At 39.3% G+C, this 19,851-nt stretch overlaps 2 protein-coding genes across 3 annotated transcripts; one reads left to right on the top strand and one right to left on the bottom strand.

Annotated features, from left to right (window-relative positions):
• Nucleotides 1–1,953: 1,953 nt before the first annotated feature.
• coa6 (cytochrome c oxidase assembly factor 6) lies at nt 1,954–2,872 on the top strand. Of its 2 annotated transcripts, none has more exons than XM_087785783.1 (3): nt 1,954–2,097; nt 2,318–2,466; nt 2,555–2,872. In XM_087785783.1, the coding sequence occupies exons 2-3, from the start codon at nt 2,323–2,325 to the stop codon at nt 2,651–2,653; spliced, it is 243 nt and encodes an 80-aa protein (XP_087641909.1). In that variant the 5' UTR covers nt 1,954–2,097; nt 2,318–2,322; the 3' UTR covers nt 2,654–2,872. The 2 variants fall into 2 exon arrangements, with proteins under 2 accessions (XP_087641909.1, XP_087641910.1); XM_087785784.1 differs by having other exon boundaries at nt 1,967–2,087.
• Nucleotides 2,873–4,077: 1,205 nt separating this feature from the next.
• Nucleotides 4,078–19,133, bottom strand: slc13a4 (solute carrier family 13 member 4). Its single transcript, XM_087785785.1, has 16 exons — nt 18,828–19,133; nt 14,407–14,535; nt 11,635–11,771; nt 11,391–11,566; nt 11,173–11,227; nt 10,239–10,266; nt 10,076–10,162; nt 9,788–9,972; nt 8,090–8,209; nt 7,909–8,010; nt 7,741–7,842; nt 7,561–7,673; nt 6,107–6,222; nt 5,822–5,983; nt 5,590–5,727; nt 4,078–5,264 (listed from the first exon to the last, which is right to left on the bottom strand). Exons 1-16 carry the CDS (start codon nt 18,948–18,950, stop codon nt 5,127–5,129), a joined length of 1,911 nt encoding a protein of 636 aa, XP_087641911.1. The 5' UTR covers nt 18,951–19,133; the 3' UTR covers nt 4,078–5,126.
• Between the last annotated feature and the right edge of the window lie 718 nt (nt 19,134–19,851).

Genomic DNA, 19,851 nt, shown 5'->3' on the forward strand with positions numbered 1-19,851 from the left:
TGCACTTTGTTCCTGTTCTTGTTTCATGGATCTATCGTCTGTGTTGCTGTGAGCTGGAAAAACAATTTCCCGAAGTAGACCTCCAAAGGAATCAATAAAGTTAATCTAAAGTTGATCTATGAGAGAATAGTACCCGTAGAGAAACAGTCTAGAACAACTTACCAGTACTTAACTATCCCTGGATATACAAGAGACAACGATTTCCTCTTCAGGGTTTCACTGGTACACGTTTGTGCAAGTTTTAATTCATCATTGTGTTCTTTGAAATTGTTACTTATCTGGCTATTTTTTTTATTCATCTATAGAGTCACAAAAGGTCACCAAGCATTACTAACTGTTAGTCATTGGCTCAAGATGCAAGTAGAGCCTATTCTAGTTGATGTTTTTTGTCTTGATGCCATAAAATGTACAACTTTATTTCTTCCAATTCATTAAACCTTCTTTGGACGAACAGACGTAAACAAATTCAGTTGAATTCTGCACAATTAGCACCAAAAAATACCATCTTTACTTCTCAGTCTTCAGTGGAATCATCATATTCCCTCTCTTTCTGAAACACATTCAAATGGAGTCTCAGTGTGTCGTTCGATTTTTCAAAAGAGAGGAATTTCAGTCTTTACATCTCCGCTGTGCCCTTTTGTTGAGGAGAGGAAACAAACTCGTGGAGTGGGTTCAGCAAACGTGTGCGTCGCACATTGAGAGTGAACTCCTATGACTCGCACACTTTTAGTGATGCAAACCCCCACTTTTCAAAGAGCAGGCCACGAGGAACACACCCGGGCCTCCGAGTTCTTCTTTTTTAAATCCACTTCAGAAGCACATGAACTGAGATGGATGGCTGCTCGACGCCATGGCAACCGCTGAGGGTTTTCTTCACCGAGGGAAGGAGGAGGAGAAAGTTCATCAACAAAACACACTTTGGTTCGTCTCCGCCGACTGCCAAGCTCGACAAAACTTTATTGTGCCTCCACATCGCTCGCTGGACTGTGGGGAACTTGACAATGTGGATTTCAATACAGCCCCAGGACCGTTTTTTTTGTCAGTCTTTCTGCCATTTGCTTTTTCTGAGAAATCATCCAAGGTTTTTTAAAGAGATTAACTGGATGTAAGAAACATATATTTTCCCCCTAAGACATTAACACACAAGATTAACCCAATTTTGGACACGCTTATTACACAGCATTACATGTTTTCCTGTCGTGAAAATGTCTCCATTTGGCCCCAATATTTGTTCTTCTGTAATTATTTTATTGACGTCATCTGCTGTGTCCTTAACATATCCAGAACTACAGGGAGTTAGCACAATATTGCTTGGGACATTGGAATATGACAATATAAGATACAGTACAGACATGAATCATTTTTTTTTTACTATTTGTGTTTACAAACTGGCAATAAGATTTTCTGATTCTGATGCAGAATTATATTGGCAATTGAGAGTAATCTCAAAATGACCCCTGAACTTTATTTATTTATTTTCTGTTTTACTGTGACACTATACTTATTATTTAAATGTAAAACGTTCGAAATTCGGCGCAAACTTTTAACCAGTGATAAAGCTGCGCCCTCTAGAGGATTTAAAGTTGTAATGAGCTCAAGAATAGAAGAAATAGTTAAATCAAGGATTAAAAAATACATGAATTGAACAGTGCAGTTTTTAAAATAAAGAAACAAAGATCAGGAAACGTTGACAATTGTGGAAAAACAAAAAATAGTAGAGGAAATATCACTTAAATGTCCAGAACAGGAAGAAGATAAAAAAAAAAACACAGTTATGACTTAAAACTGCAATATCTGATGACTAATAACTAAATAACGATGAATAAAAACAACACGTTTGTTTAGTAGTTTGAATCCAGAGCAACACTCCAGACCAGTAGGTGGCAGAAATTATGTTTGCCAGGAAACACGAAGAAGATCCGTCGTCCCACGTAAATGACGTCACTTCTCGGCGACCTCCCTGTCCTTCACTTTGCTCCACTTCACACATCTGTGGATGTATTTGAAGACATAAGTGACGCTTCAAAACACACATGTAGAGAGACGCGTGGGTTCAGCAGCAGCAAGTTCGAGATCACCTGTCAAAGGTCGTGCCAGGTAGTATTACTTGTTATAAGAGCGCAGCTACATTTGTTTGGTTGGGTAACACCTCATAACTACAATTATTAAACCACGCTTTTTTAAAATAATATGTTTGTGTCTGTTTGGTATCCACGGGTAACTAAATAAGACATTTGATTAACATTTCTGTACATTTTGTGTGTGTTTTACAATTAAAATGTGCAGATTTGAATTTAAAAGTCATTTATGTCTACAGTGGTCATGCCAGCTCCAAATGCTTCAGAGAGAAAATCCTGCTGGGACGCCAGGGACCTTCTCTGGAAATGTATGGACGAAAGCAACGACGACAAGTCGGCCTGTCAGAAGTTCCGAAAGGAGTACGAGGCAAATTGTACCGGTCAATGGGTAAATAAAAGCTGCCCTCTTTTGGTTCTTGTCCTCCAAGACTGAAGAGAAGAAGAGAAGAACTGAGTTGTTTTTATCCTCTCGGCAGGTGAAGCACTTCGACAGGCGGCGGGATTATTTGAAGTACAAGAAAAAGTTGGAAACGGAGGGTTTCACGCCAGCTGAAGGTCCAAAACCGTCGTCGTAGCTTCTGAAAGTATCTATATTTCCCCCACACATGATGAGAACCGACATGTAGGAGGTATCGTGACAATTGAGTATAATATCACTCGCACTCTGACGGAACTGTGCAGTCGTCACGTCGTATTCTTCTGCTGAACTTGGAAATAGTTGTCTTTGGAATTCTCTGTATATGTTATCCAGGAATATTTTTTTATAATAAATTGAATTGAAAGGAAAAAAAACATTTAAAGAGCCAGTTGTCTTTTTCAATGAAAACCTGTGCATGAGAGGAGTACTCGGATAAACCTGTGCATGAGAGGAGTACTCGGATAAACCTGTGCATGAGAGGAGAAACCGGATACACCTGTGCATGAGAGGAGTACTCGGATAACCCTGTGCATGAGAGGAGTACTCGGATACACCTGTGCATGAGAGGAGTACCCGGATACACCTGTGCATGAGAGGAGTACTCGGATACACCTGTGCATGAGAGGAGTACCCGGATACACCTGTGCATGAGAGGAGTACCCGGATACACCTGTGCATGAGAGGAGTACCCGGATACACCTGTGCATGAGAGGAGTACTCGGATAAACCTGTGCATGAGAGGAGTACTCGGATACACCTGTGCATGAGAGGAGTACCCGGATACACCTGTGCATGAGAGGAGTACTCGGATACACCTGTGCATGAGAGGAGTACCCGGATACACTTGTGCATGAGAGGAGTACTCGGATAAACCTGTGCATGAGAGGAGTACTCGGATAAACCTGTGCATGAGAGGAGTACCCGGATACACCTGTGCATGAGAGGAGTACTCGGATAAACCTGTGCATGAGAGGAGTACTCGGATAAACCTGTGCATGAGAGGAGTACTCGGATAAACCTGTGCATGAGAGGAGTACCCGGATACACCTGTGCATGAGAGGAGTACTCGGATAAACCTGTGCATGAGAGGAGTACTCGGATACACCTGTGCATGAGAGGAGTACTCGGATACACCTGTGCATGAGAGGAGTACTCGGATACACCTGTGCATGAGAGGAGTACTCGGATAAACCTGTGCATGAGAGGAGTACCCGGATACACCTGTGCATGAGAGGAGTACTCGGATAAACCTGTGCATGAGAGGAGTACTCGGATAAACCTGTGCATGAGAGGAGTACTCGGATACACCTGTGCATGAGAGGAGTACCCAGATACACCTGTGCATGAGGAGTACTCGGATAAACCTGTGCACGAGACGAGTACTCGGATACACCTGTGCATGAGAGGAGTACCCAGATACACCTGTGCATGAGGAGTACTCGGATAAACCTGTGCACGAGACGAGTACTCCGATAAACCTGTGTATGAGAGGAGTACCCTGAGGAAAGCAATATTTGCCAATTCTTACATAAAATTAAAAAACACACACATTTCAACAGTTTGTTCTTTTAATCTCTCCACTATTATGTTTATACAAACAATAGAATTGTGTCACAGTACAGCAGATTAAAGTTGAAGGCACATTTTATTTTACAAATCTTTAAATATGTACACACACGTGTCGCTGTCGCTGCTGCAGCAACACGAGATCAACGCGCAAATAATTACAAAATATAACTTTGATTTGCGTCACAGCTAAGGCCTAGACATGAACCACAATGTTATTTAAAAAAAAGAAAAAGCTGTAAAAATAAACAGAACTTTGTGATTTTACAGATGATTTATGTGACTCTACTCACTCCATTCAGACTCTTTAAAATCTCTTTTTACTCAAGCTTGTCATTCCTGGACGACCTAATGAAGGACCACACCAGAACATTTCCAGGAAAAATATTAAGATTTTATGGGTTTAAAAAAACATATGATTCTCTCTGACTTGGGTTTTTTTAATGACACTTGAACTCAACATTTGTTTTGGCCCCTGAACCTGCCAGCAGGTTTTAAGACGAAGTTCGACTGTTGGAATTGTTGTCTTGAGATTATTGCCTCTCAAAAGTATAAAAAGAGTTGATGTATTATGTCATATAAATGCTCCAGATAATCAAATAGATACTCAGGAAATTCTTACTTCATTTATTATTATGATTGTCTATGAGAATGAGAATTGTGTTCCTTGTTTTTTCAATAATATAAAAGGAAGCAAATATTAAAAAACTTAAATGGAAATTGTAACAGCTAGGACTTGCTTAACCCACCAGCTACCTTGTCAAAGTGAGATTTATAGTATAATAACTGTATTTATATTATTTGATTCCACTTTGAAAAATAGTTTGACGCAGTTCAATTGCACTTATTATAGTGATATAGTGTTTCACGCAGATCAAAAGAACATTTTATCGTAGGCTGACCTGCAAATAATGAAATCATGTAACAAATATGTCTTGACATGAGTAAAAAGAAACCTTGTTTTTTTTTCCATTTAACAAATCCTCTCTTCCACTACTTTTATCAAAACTAAAGTCTTTCAGTGAAATGTTCCGATCTTTTCTTCAGGGTTTCACGTCCAGCGGTTATAAAATACCGGTGACGTTCGGGGACACGGCCCAGTCCGGGAATTCCGTCAGGTTGAAGAGAGGGACGCCCCACGTCGTGATGGCCAGCATGACCACGGCCACGCCGATGAGGTTCACGCCGAAGCCCGCTTTCACCTGAGAGAAAAATTAGTAAATGAATGAGGAAAGGTGCATGTCAGGGGTCACCAACAGCAGGGGGCGCTTCCATTGAGAACAAACATGACAGCCCGTTCTTAATGGCATTTAGTTCATTATTTTAGCTAATGTTAGACCCATTAGACTGTGTTGCAATGCATGCTGGGATTCTAATCCCCACATAAAGTGCTTTATAATGAATGTATTAATTATTTAAAAACATTTGAACAGCACTTCCTGAAAAGCCTCTAGATTTATTTCCCCAAAAAGCAAAAAAAATAAAAGGTTTCTCGTTACGGCCACTAGAGGGCGCTACGTGTCCTACCATGTCGCTGATCTGCACGTGGCCATAACTAAAGACGATGGCGTTTGGCGGGTTCCCCACTGGAAGCATGACCCCGAACGACACGCACATGGTGGAGGGGATCAGAGTGTGGAGCGGGTTGATGCGCAGCGTCTCGGACTAGAAAGAGAGGGGAAGGTCAAAGGTCATCGTCGGCACAGGTTTAATTGGAAACGAACGGCGGATTTTTTTAAGAAAAGATGTGCGTTCGCACCAGTGCGGACAGGATGGGCAGGAAGACGGTGAGAGTCGCCGGGTTGGAGGCGAACTCTGTGACCGCGGAGACCAGCAGGCAGGCCAGCAGGGTGACCGCCCAGGGAGGAAGTCCACTCATGGGCTCCAGCTGTCGGCCGATCCACACGGACAAGCCGGACACCTGCACACACACACACACACACTCAAATGATGGGCTTTAATCTCATCATCAGCCGGAAGAGTCGACCGAGATTGACAGATTTTGACGGATCTTTAAGGGTTTCGGGGGGGGGGGGGGGGTTACCTTGCAGCCGGCGGCCAGAGCGTAGCCGCCTCCCACCAGGATGACGATCTCCCATGGCATCAGCCTCTGGAAGTCCTTCCAGGTGATCATAGGTGCCAGAGCATCTGACTCGGACTCTGAGGTTCAAACACACAAACCACGTCAGCGCAAGTGTTTAACATTCTGCGAGGACACCGGCGTCTATTCAGAGATAAAATATATCCACCGCCTTCTTTCCCTTACGAGCTCTTTCTTTGACTCCCTGGACTGAGCAGTCTGAACCGCAAAGACTTTTTTAATTAGAGTGCAGACCTCTGCCAAGCAGCTTGTTTACTCACATACTGGGATTTATTTTTTATTTAACCTAAAATGTATTTTAACTACATGCTTTCATACCATACAAAATGTGAAACTCAGAAATCAAGCTTGGTATAACAAAACGTAATTGCTAAAAGACACTCAAACCCTCAAAACACATTCCATGTTTCTTGTTTTTATTAGCTGTGCTAGTTAAATCCATATAAATTGACATAAATCCATATTTATTGACATAGCTCTTCTAGAGTTAATGTTACTTGTTTCACATTGATAGCTAGTTTAGTGCTAATGTTGTTAAAGATTTATCGATGCTAAGGCTAATTCTAATGTTGCTTAAGCTATTCATGATGCTAAAATTAGACGTACCATTGCTGGAGCAATTGATGTTGATGTGGTTAATGCTACTGTCACTGTTGCTAAAGCTAATGATAATGATGCCAACAACTATTAGTGGTTATATGGTCAATGCTACTCTTCTTGCTAAAGCTATCAATTATCCTAAGATCCATGCTGCTGCTACTAAAGATGTTGGTTAATGTCAATGTTAAGGTAAACACCGCTTTAGTTGGCGTTATTAATGTTGCTAATGCTACTGTTGCTAGGGTTGTTATTGATGCTAATGTTAATGCTACTTTTGCTAAAGCTACCAATTATGCTTAAGTCCAGAATCAGAAACCTTTATTGCCAATGTTGTAAACACAGCTTAGGAATTTTAATGCTACTGTTCCTAAAGCTATCAATAATGCTAAGAGTAAAAATGCTACTGTAAGTAAAGCTATCAATAATGCTAAAGTAAATGCTACTTTTGCTAAAGCTATTAATGATGATAATGTTAAATCTTAAGTTGCTCAAGCTATTAATGAATTTAAGATTAATGCTTCTCTATCTTAAGCTATCAGTTATGGTTTATTAATGCTACTGTAATTTAAGATAAAGTAAATTGTTTATTTTGCAGTGCAAAGACTAGTTTAGCTTCTATAAACGCTTTGATTCACTAAATCGTATTATATTATCTGAGAGCTGCATCAACAACAAGCATCTAACTCCTATAGTTCTTACAAACTTTATAGTTCTTACTCCAGACCAGGATCAGTGTATGGTCCCTCAAGAAATATTCATCATATAGTTTCAAGTGAATCAAAAGTCTGACAAATGACCTGGATTTTTACTGCTGCTGGAAGAGGACGAGGAGAACGGTCGTCTGGCTGGGATGAGAAAGAGCAGGAAGCCAAGAAGGACGGAGACGGTGGCGTCGGTCCGATAGCCTTTCCTGGAAGCAGAAGAGTCCGTTGAAATTGTTCTTGGAGGGATTTCAGGAAACAATTGTCTTCTCTTACTTCTCGAAAAGAGAGGTCCAGCCCGGTACGAAACCTGGTTCTCTGGTGAACCACAGCAGAGTCATCAAGATGAAGAAGATGCCAGTGACCACCTCTGGGTAGCTATGAAACAAACACAAGATAGTATCAACAATTGTCAAGAAGGTTTGTCCAAGCAGAGCAACAAACCTTATCTTCCCCAGTTTGGCGTATTCCTCCTTGATCCTCTTCTCTGACATCAGCTCCTTCTTGGTCTTTCGTTTTTTGCTCAGCGAGCATGTTTCTCTGAAGCTGAACATAATACAGTCATCGACACCAGAACCCAAAGTGGCGTCCAGAGGTACCAGGACCAGTCTCCAAGGACACTCACTTGCAGCCCAGGAAGAGGCAGTGCAGCCACAGCCAGGTCAGCACCAGCATAATGATGGCGATGGGGAAGCTGAAGATGAACCACGTTCCAAAGTTGATCGTCTTCGCATCTGGATAACGTCTGCGAATTACATTTTTTTAGCCCACATGGACTTCAGAACAGGTCCGCAACAACAAGAGCCTGATATGGATTTGAACTTGTGACAAACGGACACACATCGGTCAAGTATTTGTTTGGGCAGCTGTCGTCTTTCTGAAAATCTTATCTGAGAGGCAGAAGCACTGATAAGGAAACTCCCCGCGTCGAGTGACGGTACTTTGGTCAAGTTTAACATTCAACATTTACATCCACATCTCATCAGACATATTTTGATATAATTTATAGCCTTAGAAGGTCAGTTGGATTATAAGTCCCTTAAAAGTTGGCGACAGGAGCTGAGATTCAAGACTGAGAAAAATCTCTAAATTTAGGTAAATGTTGTCACAACATGATCTGGAGTTTATAATCTATGCGTTTGTGTCTTCTCGCCTGGACTATTGTAACAGTTTATTTTCATGTCTAAACAAGAAGGATCTGTCTCGCCTGCAGTTAATATAAAACTCTGCAGCGAGAATTCTGATCCACTCTAGTAGAAGAACTCACATTTCCCCGATCCTTAAAACTCTTCACTGGCTGCCAGCTTAACTTACTTACTCACATTAAATATGTATTAAATATGGTTTGAATTCGAAAAATTGGACGTATATTGGGATTTTCATGGGGGTCGTTTGCCCTCTTTAGTTTCTAAGACATAATTTTGAGCCATTTGTTTCAGATAACAAGTGTGAAAAACAAGTGCGGAAAAGCTTTAGATTTGCCCATATACTATCACTTTTTCTTCTTTACTAATGCATCATTTGACAATACATCCTATGTTAAGTATGAAAATATAACTTAAAAAATGATTCTAATTACATTTTCAGCAAGTATTGATTACGGAACAAGGTGACTGTATTTTATTGGTATTCTGAATTACAAAAGTAATTTGACTGTTTTTATAGTTATTTAATTCAACTGCTTTTAACATTCTTATACAAATAGATTCAATGGTTTCAATGAAATGTCTTAATTTATATCAATGTTACTAATGTATTATTGTTTTTTAAAACTGACCTAGTCGGCAATAATTTAGGTCTTCAAGATGTTGCCTCAAACAAACGGACACCTTTTTAAGGTGAGTTATCGATTTCTATTAATTTATTACCTCCGCCAAGGAGGTTATGAGACCGTCTGCTTTTAATCTGTTTGTAAAATAAGTCAAAAGCTGATTAGTTATTTTCAGAAGAAGGTCTGAGGAGTGATTTTCCACTTTATTTTGTCAATGACTTTTATATTTATAGATTAAACGCTAGGATAAGATCTATAATCAAATCTAAGATAAGAATAAGAGTCTAATGTCTAGTGTCAAAGGAACAATTTCCTCTCAGGTTTTCTCTTCTGGACTCTGAATTCTCTGCAACATCAAATCAAAACCTGACCTTTGTCCAGCGAGCAGTACCACGACGGAGGCATATTAGTGGGATTAGTACAGTGGCTGGAGGGGATCGGCTCCACATTCTGATCCCAGACCTCACTCTGACCCCCAGACACAGAGTTAACGTGAACTGTATAACTTCAGCTCAACCAACTGTCTGGAAAAGTTGTCGCTTCTGAACTTACGTGTTGAACTGTTCGGCGAAGATGAGGTTGGTGGACGTGCCGGTGATGGTGATGAGACCCCCGATGGTCGCCGCGTACGTGATGCTGAGTGACAGACATTTACAGATCATGTGGTCTCTCTTGGTGGGGTACTGGGAGTCCCTCCGGGCCTTCACCCGCTTCACATTCGGGATCTCGATGGAAATCTGCGATACAAAATATGCTGATTAAAATACAAAATAAGCCTAAATTATTAAAGCAAAGGTTTAAAATATTTCCTAAAAAAGCTGCTTTAGAACTTCTCTGTACCTGTGGCAAGTGACCGTTGGAGTGAGCGATGAAGTCCTGGGTTGGCCTTGGATTCAATCCAGAACCGTTTATTTCCACCGTCTGCACCTACACACATGGCAATTTTTTTTATAGAATAAATATGTATAATCCTTTCTTTTCATCTTTGCCAGTGACCTCTCACCTCGTTTATTTCCTGCCTGGTGCAGTCGCTGCAGGGAAGACAAAAGAATTTATTAATGTAAACTTTGTCACATGATTTCATTTTGGCAAACAGACAAAGTAGTTTAAAATACGCCACAATGATTTCATAGTTTCACTTATCTCTACTTTGTTGGTTCGATATAATATATATTATTGTAATATTGAAATATTATTATCAGAAATATATACAAGAAAGTTAGTTAAATCAAAGCATAAAAATAGATATACACACACTGTGTATGTATGTTTAAGTTTCTTATTTTTAATTACACAAATCAAGTCTATAATAACTTTTAAAAGTTGATTTTATCATATTAATATCAGTTTACATATTTTTAATCTCATCTGTAATAGAGAACACAACAACATTCTGTAGTCGTACAGTTTTAGTGATTTGTTATTGTTTTTGTCCCTTACCCTGCTTTTTATATATTGCGAGTCTGTAGGAACAAATTAGTAGTATTGTCGAGTACTTGACTCCTGTGTTGCAGAATTTACAGACCACATGACTCTTGACGAAGTCATAACTGCTTTCATTTGTTTTAAAACCAAAATATGACCAACTATCAGCTTTAAAAACTGCTGTAATCGACTGTATCCTCTCGTCCTCAGTCATCAACAGAATCTCACAAGATTTCATCGTTCCATAAGCTCTGCAGGGCGTAATAAATGCTGCCATCTATTGGCTGGAAGTTTAATTGCACAAACATAATTAAATGACATGATTATTTTTAATTGTCAATTAAAAAGAAAAATCGAATTATTATAGTTATCTAATAACTATGATAAAATATATAGTATAATAAAATCGATACAGTTGAATATTGATACAGTATCGTGATAATAAATTGTGCTGCATCAGCATATAGATGTTTTCTAACAGCCCTGACGAACAGATGCACTCGGACCCTCACCTGTCGTTACAATACAGCAGCTCCAGCTGGTTCTTCTCCTGGTTGTCCTCCTTTTCTGAATCACATACACGAGAGAATAAGAAAACCATGAATTTGACTGTATTTTATTAGACAAGACTAATAATATTTACATGTATACGTGTGTGTTCTGAGTGAGTGTTTGTTTGAGAGTATTTGGAGGGCTGCTGTGAGTGTTCAGTGACCCCCACCAGGCTCACCGCTTTCATCCTCCGTGGCCTCAGCGGTATCCAGGTCATCGTGGCCGTCGGCCAGGCCGGTGCAGATGAGCTGCTGCAGGACGGCCTCGGCGATGGGCATCACCATGGCTGTGGTGGACGTGTTGCTGAGCCACATGGACAGGAACACGGTGCAGCACATGAAGCCCAGCACCAGCCTTGAAAGAAACACGTACAAAAGTGTTGACCCAGGATCGACCGTTTTCCACGATGGGCGACTTCTTACATGCCAGGTTTGGCTCCGGCGATCATCACCATCCGCAGAGCGATGCGCTTGTGCAGGTTCCACTTCTCTATGGAAGCTGCGAGGCAGATGACCCCCATCAGCAGCAGGGTGGTGTCTTTACAGTACTCGGCAGCCACCTACGACACAACAGGAAGTGATTGAATCGTTGATAACAGAGAGGAGAGACAAGATATCTGTTTGTCCACGACCTCCACTCCATGTCCTCCTTGACCTCCTACAGTCGCTGCAGTGAGTCTGCTCCACTTCCTAACACAAGTTCACAGCACCGGCGTGCAAATCTTCCGTCTCACCTTTCACCCAGAAGCTAATATGCATTGTTCTTCCACAGTGTTGGGCAAGTTGCTTTGTTAAAGGGAAGTTACTAGTTACTTCTGTCGAGTTCACTCGTTAACTAGTGACTAGAGGAAGAGATGAAGAAAATGTGCGGTCAGTGTAAGGTTGTGGGTTAAAGTCTAAAAAAGGTAAGAACAATGATATAAACAAATAAAATAAATATGAAAAGAAGTATATAGTATTACAGATTACAATCAATAAGAGTGTAATAATTAAAAATATTAGATTTTTTAAATTTTATTACAGGTTTTAAGACAAAGTGTACAGGCCAGTGAAGCGTAATGTACAATTAAAGCCGTATAATCTAGATCAGGGGCCACGTTATATACTGTGACTGTTATAAGGGGCCGTCAAGCAGAAAGAAAGAACAAACAAAAACAAAAAATGAATAAAAGGAAATTCTTAAAAAAAAAAAAAAATTTAATTTAAATTCCATGTTAAAATGTGATAGAAAAAGTTCTTTATTTTCTGAAAATTAAAAACATTACGAATAAAAATAACAGAGAGAAAAAATACATATATATCACTTTAACAAGTTATATGTAGAGCTGTACTAGTAATAAAATATTTAGTCATTGGAAACATTTAAAAACGGTCAATTTTATAGTATTATTTATATTATTATATTTATATATTTGACCTTAAGCGGGCTGCATAGACGAGGCCGCACTTTGCCCAGGTCTGATCTAGATGATCGATCTAAATAAACAATGATAATAAATGATAATAATAGATTAAAATGATGATGATAGAAGGGTATATCTCACAGAGGATGGATGAAAAGGATAATTGACGAGAGTGTGACGTCCGTGTCAAGACTACCACGGAAACTGTTTTTATTCACTTGTAGTAACCAGTAATTGGCCAAAGGTAACGTAGTTATTAAGTAAAGCAGCTCTGGGTCACGGGTCTATATTTGATATCCCATTGATATCATTCAAAGTAAAATTCAAATGAGCTAAATATGAAGGCAGGTGGCAGCAGAACTTGCTCGCAAAACACATACAGAGTTTGAAAGACCTGTTGAGGTTGTCATTTTAAAAGGAAATCTACAATATGTAATTATAATTTCATCAATATATCAATATATCATATATCAATATCAACCTCCCCTAAAAGAAGCCTTGTACTTATCATGGTAACATACAGATGGATGTGTACAGTCACATAAAGAACTTTGTGTCAGTACCAAAAGAACAGGATAAAAACATAACCCGTATCTTTAATCTGTAAATGTTCGACCTGGTTTATTTATCAACAGTGCCTCAGTGTTGTTTGTCAACACTCGATTGTTGTGGTATTTCTACTGTAAACTCACAAAGCAAGTGTTGTTAATCCTTTAATGAGTGGAAGAATGTCCGCCTATGTCCACTCTTCACCAAGCGCTGGTGTCGCTGCAGATCTAAAGTTCAGTAATCGAAAAAAAAAAGGTTGCATAAACACTATTGGCGTATTTGCCGAACACTGTCACAAGAGGCTTTCAGCGGCGTTAACAGGCGGCTTTTGTCAGTGTCGCTGCGATTTGGTCACATGAGGCGTAGAGCTTTCTTTTTATGTAACGCTGATATGAACGATAAGGGGCTGCTCGTTCATCCAACGTTTTGTTTTTATGTAAATGTATTGACAGTGTCTCAATAATACAACCTAAAGTATTTCCTAAGGAAATAGCATTTTTTGCATTTGTGCCAGTTTTGATTAGTTTCAGAAAAACATCAAAATGGTGATCAAAATAGATTTATTGAAGCTATCAAAATAGTTGTGTATGTGCTTGAAAAATCATATTTACTATTTTGGCACAATGTCTATCTCTCAGGGGCCAATCACCAGGACCTGGGACCAAATCACCTTTTGTAGCGATCAAAAGATTAGCTCAAATAAAAACAAATCTTTATAAAGAAAACTAATGTGAAAACTCTCCTAAATCAATTAGATTATACATTCAAATGTTGAAATCATGACCAAGTTTTGGACTTGTTACTTTATAAAGTTCTCTCCCGTCTGAAATCTCAGCGAACGAGAGGTTACGAGAGCAGAGTCCATTATGACTTAATAATGGCTTCACTCCTCCTCAGAATCCCGCTTTGTTTATACAACAGGAGTCCCTTGAAGGTAGAGACTTCAGAGATTGATGACAGGCGGTGACAAACCTTGATGTTTGACCAATCACAGCAGAGTGGGTGTCTATTGAAAACAGCCATTATGTGCCACTGATCCACATACAAATGACCCACAGTTGTTTTTTTCAAAGTGATTGGGGTCTGCTGGTAAGAAGTCCACATCAATATGACAACAGTCATGTTTAGGGTGAGATACGAGGGCGATGAGGAGATACATGTTTTTTTTATAAAACCTTCAACAAAGACGAATAATCAACAAGTAATGCTTGTCGGAGTAACTGAAAGAGCGGGACAAACTCACCTCACTCGACTTCAGGACCCCAAAAAGGGGGTAGAGGAAGGCCGGCACCAGAGCCGCGGCCCCCAGAGGAACCGCCTCTGACACCCAGTAGACCGCCGTCACCATCAGCACGTACGCACAACATGCTTCCTGCAGGCAGAAAATAAACAACATTGTCATCGTGACGGAGAAAGAGGAGGAGCAAAATGAATTAAGAATACACACTTTGAAAAAACATCGTCAACATGTCACGAAACGTGAACTCGGAAGCAACCGTGACTTCACTTCGTGCTTCGCCCACAGCTGTGTCAATAGTTTATGAAAGCACCGAGCGAGAACTTCAAGAACGAGATAGCACGAACATGCATTCACTGAGAGGGAGTGAGCACTGTTGAAAACAAGTTATATATTTTGAGTCTTGAATTATGTTGAATAGTGTTTGTTGTGTGGTCACAAAATGGTTGATGTGACAATTGGATGAATGCTTTTGATGGCTTTCTATAATTAAATTAAAAAGAGCATTTAATTTACATTATTTATATCAAATAAAAATGTGTTTTGGACATTAACAAACACCCTAAAAGTGTGTGTCAATATTAGAGCTGAACCTGCTTCGTGAACTCAAAGTATTTCTAGAAACACAATCCTATCCAAGAAAAACTGCACCAGAGAAACAATTGTTGTGTTTAATCTGCAAATAAACTTGCTTGTTTAACCTAAAAGTATCTTTCGGTTAATAGGAAATAAAGTGAGGATAAAAAAAAGAAAAATACAATAAAAAAATGGCTTTGGTTTTTGTCAGTTTTTCTCAAGCACTCGTCACATCAGTATCGTAACTTTACTTAAGACAAGGCTACATGGTACAAACCAGGAATGGTAGTTTTCTTCCGACTGGCCGACAACATTTGTGAAGCCCTGCTGAGCCACATGAACAGCCACATGTGAAACAACATAACATGAGCAAAGACGACTAACTTAAACCAACATTTTGTTACGGCAGCAGCTTTTGGGAAATTGTTTACATGCTTCATACTAGCGGCTAACACAGTTAGCTCGCAAAAAAAATTATTAAACAACATTGACCTAAAATACTGTACTTATTTGATAGAATGACTTTCATACAAAAACTGGTAAATCAATGCACCTTATTTTATATTATTTGATTTTTTAGATTAAAAATATAACAAAGGTACCGATATATACTTCATTTTTGATGTACTAGTATCTTAAACGTTGCCAGAGTAAACTCAAGAATATATGGACAAGCTTCTTTTAGCTATTTTGGCCTTTATCTGTGGAACTAACTGAGTTGTCTCTGCTTTAACTAATAAACGTAATTAAAGTTTCATTCATTACTTTATAGCAAAACTCCAGCTGTTACTAAGTGTGACTTTGAGGAAAAGAAGAGGTGTTGAAGGAACAACAAACATGGACTTAAACACACATCCTCAGCACATCATGAGGTCAGCAGTCGATGTTTATTGATTATTGATTCTCTCTATCAGAGGACAGTTGCCACACTATTGGACACAAACAAAATGTTCTGCTGTTGTTCAAGATTAAAATAAACGGGATAAACTAGAGGAAGCCACCATTGAAAACAGGTAGAAAGGCAAGAAAACGGTAAGAAACGATAACAAAAACCCCATTAACCATACTTTATGTGGAGGATTAACAGGAATTATTCTGTATAATAACTAAAGTAAATGTTTGTTTGTTGCCCCAAACATTTCTTGCTGACCAGACATTCTGTGTGAAGCCTGAACAAGCGTTCATTGATTGTCTCGTCAGGCGTGTTATCAGCGAAGGAAACCATGATTAGCGACTATCAGGAGCTACAAACACAGAGTTTGAACAGCCGTGATGGACAGATTCTGAGAGCTGAACCACTCAGCTTTTGACTTTTCAACTGACAGATACAGCTCAACAGCATGTATATTTTTCTGCTTTTATAAGTAAAAAAAATGTAAATACCAATTCCTATTAAAATTAGAAAATATATGGAAGCGCCAGAGACAGTCCATAACTTCTCCAAGAAGCTAATTTCAAAACTAATAAAAACAAAATGTAATCGATGAAGTAGCTTCTTTGCTTCAAAATTTGTATTGGCTTTTGGTAAAATCAACTTTTAAAACATGCTCAGGGTTTTGACCACCAAGTGAAACTAGATTAAATGTGTCTTAAACTAATGCTTAATAAACAAAAAGAACACATTGTGTCACCACAGTAGCATAGAAGTTGACTTATATAGCGATTTAATGACTTTCGTGACTTGAAGAAACCTCTAAAACCTTCCTGGATCCAGATGGAACTCACCTCACACGTACGTCAGCCAACAACGTGTCCAAGTGAATTTGAAACGTACCTAATAATTACCTATATTTTCCTCAATAACAAGCTGTAATTCCGCATGATATCAATAAGGATGTGCGACACACGTGCTCCTCGGCTGCAGCTGGACTCAGCGCCGCTTCCAAACAAAACCGCTGTCACATTCCTGCAACAGTCTGGGGTCCCTGATGTCGTGAGTGGCGCCACGTGGGGGCCAAAATCCTGCGTGGCGCTGGATTGATTATATAACTTAATCACTTGTTTCTTTTCTTTTTTTCCTCTCTCCGTGGTGAGGTTTTTGTACTTTTGTTCTGCCTCGGCCTCATCCTGTGCCGGCGCCTGCTGCCAAACATGGACCACGACTGACACAACAGTGGGAGCACTGGCCGCAACACCACACAAGTCTGTTTTATTGTGAATGTTCTGCATGATGTCGGTGATTTCCTGGAACTAGTTAGTGAACACGTGAACACACACACACCTGTTACGCCACTGTTACCACATCAGCCATTTTAAAATGTCCTTGGTTTGGTGTTATTAACCAGGATTAATGGTGGAAAAAAAAACAACACCCAGGAAGGGACACAGTGTCGTCATCTCACCACCGTCCATATCGGATCCACTTCTAGTTAAGATCGATTCAAAACAAGTCATTGAAGACATAGAAAGGAGGTGAAAAAGAACATTTATCACTTGTAAATTTTCGACTGAAACTAAGTCTCAGACCATTGTTGTCAGAGAGACTTGGGGCTTTGTGCATTAATTCCATTTCTCACAACAAATCTTAAACCTAATCCACTAAAAGAGTTTTGTGCCGCGTGTGCCTTGTAACACCAAAGATAAGCTGCCATTATATTCAATGTGAGAACGTCCACCAGCTGAATGATTCTCCTCCGCTGTGCTTTTCCCATATATATCCCTCTTCCCTGGATATCTACAACTTCTATTACTGGCACAAATTAATAAATTCAGCTCAGCCACAGGAGGAAGTGGGGAACAGTTGCCTTGGAAACCTTGGAAATTAAACAATTGTACGAGTGTTTTTTTTTTTTAAACTAGTCTAAACATTATTCAAAAACATGAAACCGGTGGAATCTCCACTTTTAAATTCCAACTTTTAATACTTTGTGCGTTTGTTATGATGTCCAGTGGACACCGTGTTCATTTTCGACTCATAAGGCGCCATAAGAAAATTAAACGTTGAGTGATATGAGCGTCTCTGTTACAGATCTGAGATCATTTTATCCTGCTACTGTTGCTTCCCTGTCAAAATCTGCAATAATTCATTAACACGCACTTTTCTTATACTTAATATTTACTTTAATTAAATGCAATTTGCCATTTTATGTCAAAAGATACTGCGAAACACTGTATTATCTCAAACCAAAGGTTTAGATAAATCTATAACATTGATACAGATCACTTCGAGGTAAGGAATTTCTGGACGATGACCTCCCTGAAAAAAAGAGTCAGTCAATTCGAGCTAGATTTATCATTTGAGGCGCACGGGTCACATGACAGTGTTTGACGAATCATTGATTGTATTTCTAGAACCAATAATCTGGAACTTTGTGCGACACTGGAACAAGATATCTCAAGCTAAAAACTTAAGGCTCCATGTTGTCGATGCTCGAGCCTCTTAGAGCCATCATTCATCAAATACAGAATACAAAGAACCGTTTGATCAATTGTCAATCACTGTCACAAACAAAGACACGCGTCAAAATCCCATCATCCTCCCAGCAGCAGGCGAGAACAACGTGACGTGAATGGATCATCAGAAAATGGTCTTAATTTAAACTTAATATTTATTTTAATGACTGACTGTATGTCTTATTTACTTCTTTGTTTTAAGTTGAAAAACTAGCAGAACATGAATTCAATAATGACTAGTTTGAATTACATTTAATGTGGAAATCAAACAGAAATCATGTGTAATAAAAATAAATGTTTGTCAAGAAAGCATATTTTTATGGAGCTAAATAAAAGATGACATAAGTTTAGACATTTTAGAATATATATTAAGTTATAAGAAGGAATGTTATACACAGAAATGCAAACACCTGAACATCAGAACCGGTTTGAAACTACAGTCAATCTCTGGTACTCACACTGGTGGGGTGTATGAGCGGCAGGGGCAGCAGCGACAGAGGGATGAAGACCACCAGGATCAGCTTCCTCGCCCTCCACAGCTTCCTGAACAGATCCATTCTTGCTGCAGCTTCCAGCCTCATGGGTCACCTGTGGGTCCGGGCCAGAACTTCACAGAAGCAGCTGACGTCTCCAACTGGACCAGCGGACGCCCAGATAGAAGGGAGAACTTCTGCAGTAAAGTTTTGGGGGCAGACTGTTGTCAGGAACTGGGAGCCCAGTTCTGTGTTTAATCTTGTGAGTTTCTTTTGCTGGGCTTCCCTCCTCTGAAGCCTTCCTGCCCAGAGAGCTGCAGAAGGAGAGAGAGGGCGAGACCAGGCGGGCGGCTGATTTAAGGTGTTTGATGTATGCTAATGACCAGAGGAAAGCTCCACCCAATCACAGAGGAGGTCAGAGGTCAGTGTGGGTGGTCAACAAATGATCCTGAATTTAACCATGAAGTTCCATGTTAATGTTCTATTCCATGTTAATCTTTGTGTCCTTTGTCCTTGTTAATTGTCTTTAATCTTTATCTTTAGACTTAGATGGTTTTATCTTGTTATTTCTTTTTATAGAAGAGTTATCATCTGTCATTGGAAAAACAATAAAGTTCTATCTATCTATATCATTAAAAACAATGATTTTACAGAGGTTGAAAAAGTATTGCTCAAGTTATTTTATTTTTAATTCATTCTTTTAAACAGGTTTTATGAGTTTTTGTTGTGTCAAGTTGTGCCAATTATATTTTACAATAAAATATAATTGCTTTTTTTCAACAGTTAGTAACCATGTTTATTTGGAATGTTTTTTTTATTTTATCTAGTACAACCAAATACATGACATATAGTAGACGTAGAATCTAGTATAAGCACAAACCACCAGTCTATAATTCCACAGGTTCAACTTCTATTGCACATGTTGTATTTCCAGTCAGCAGTCGTCAAAACTCTCTTAAAAGATAAAAAGATGTTTATGTAACCGGCAGGGTAATCTAATAATAAACAA

This window comes from Callionymus lyra, chromosome 3, assembly GCF_982586985.1.
Source record: "Callionymus lyra chromosome 3, fCalLyr1.hap1.1, whole genome shotgun sequence".
NCBI classification, from domain to species: domain Eukaryota; kingdom Metazoa; phylum Chordata; class Actinopteri; order Syngnathiformes; family Callionymidae; genus Callionymus; species Callionymus lyra.

Excerpts from the sequence above, each read along its gene's own strand:
- coa6 (XM_087785783.1), top strand. The coding sequence starts at position 2,323 with ATGCCAGCTCCAAATGCTTCAGAGAGAAAATCCTGCTGGGACGCCAGG. Across the intron at positions 2,467-2,554 it reads CAAATTGTACCGGTCAATGG|GTGAAGCACTTCGACAGGCG; the intron begins GTAAATAAAAGC and ends TCCTCTCGGCAG.
- slc13a4 (XM_087785785.1), bottom strand. The coding sequence starts at position 18,950 with ATGAGGCTGGAAGCTGCAGCAAGAATGGATCTGTTCAGGAAGCTGTGG. Across the intron at positions 10,163-10,238 it reads CCAGGCAGGAAATAAACGAG|GTGCAGACGGTGGAAATAAA; the intron begins GTGAGAGGTCAC and ends CCATGTGTGTAG. Across the intron at positions 7,843-7,908 it reads GCCAAACTGGGGAAGATAAG|CTACCCAGAGGTGGTCACTG; the intron begins GTTTGTTGCTCT and ends TTTGTTTCATAG.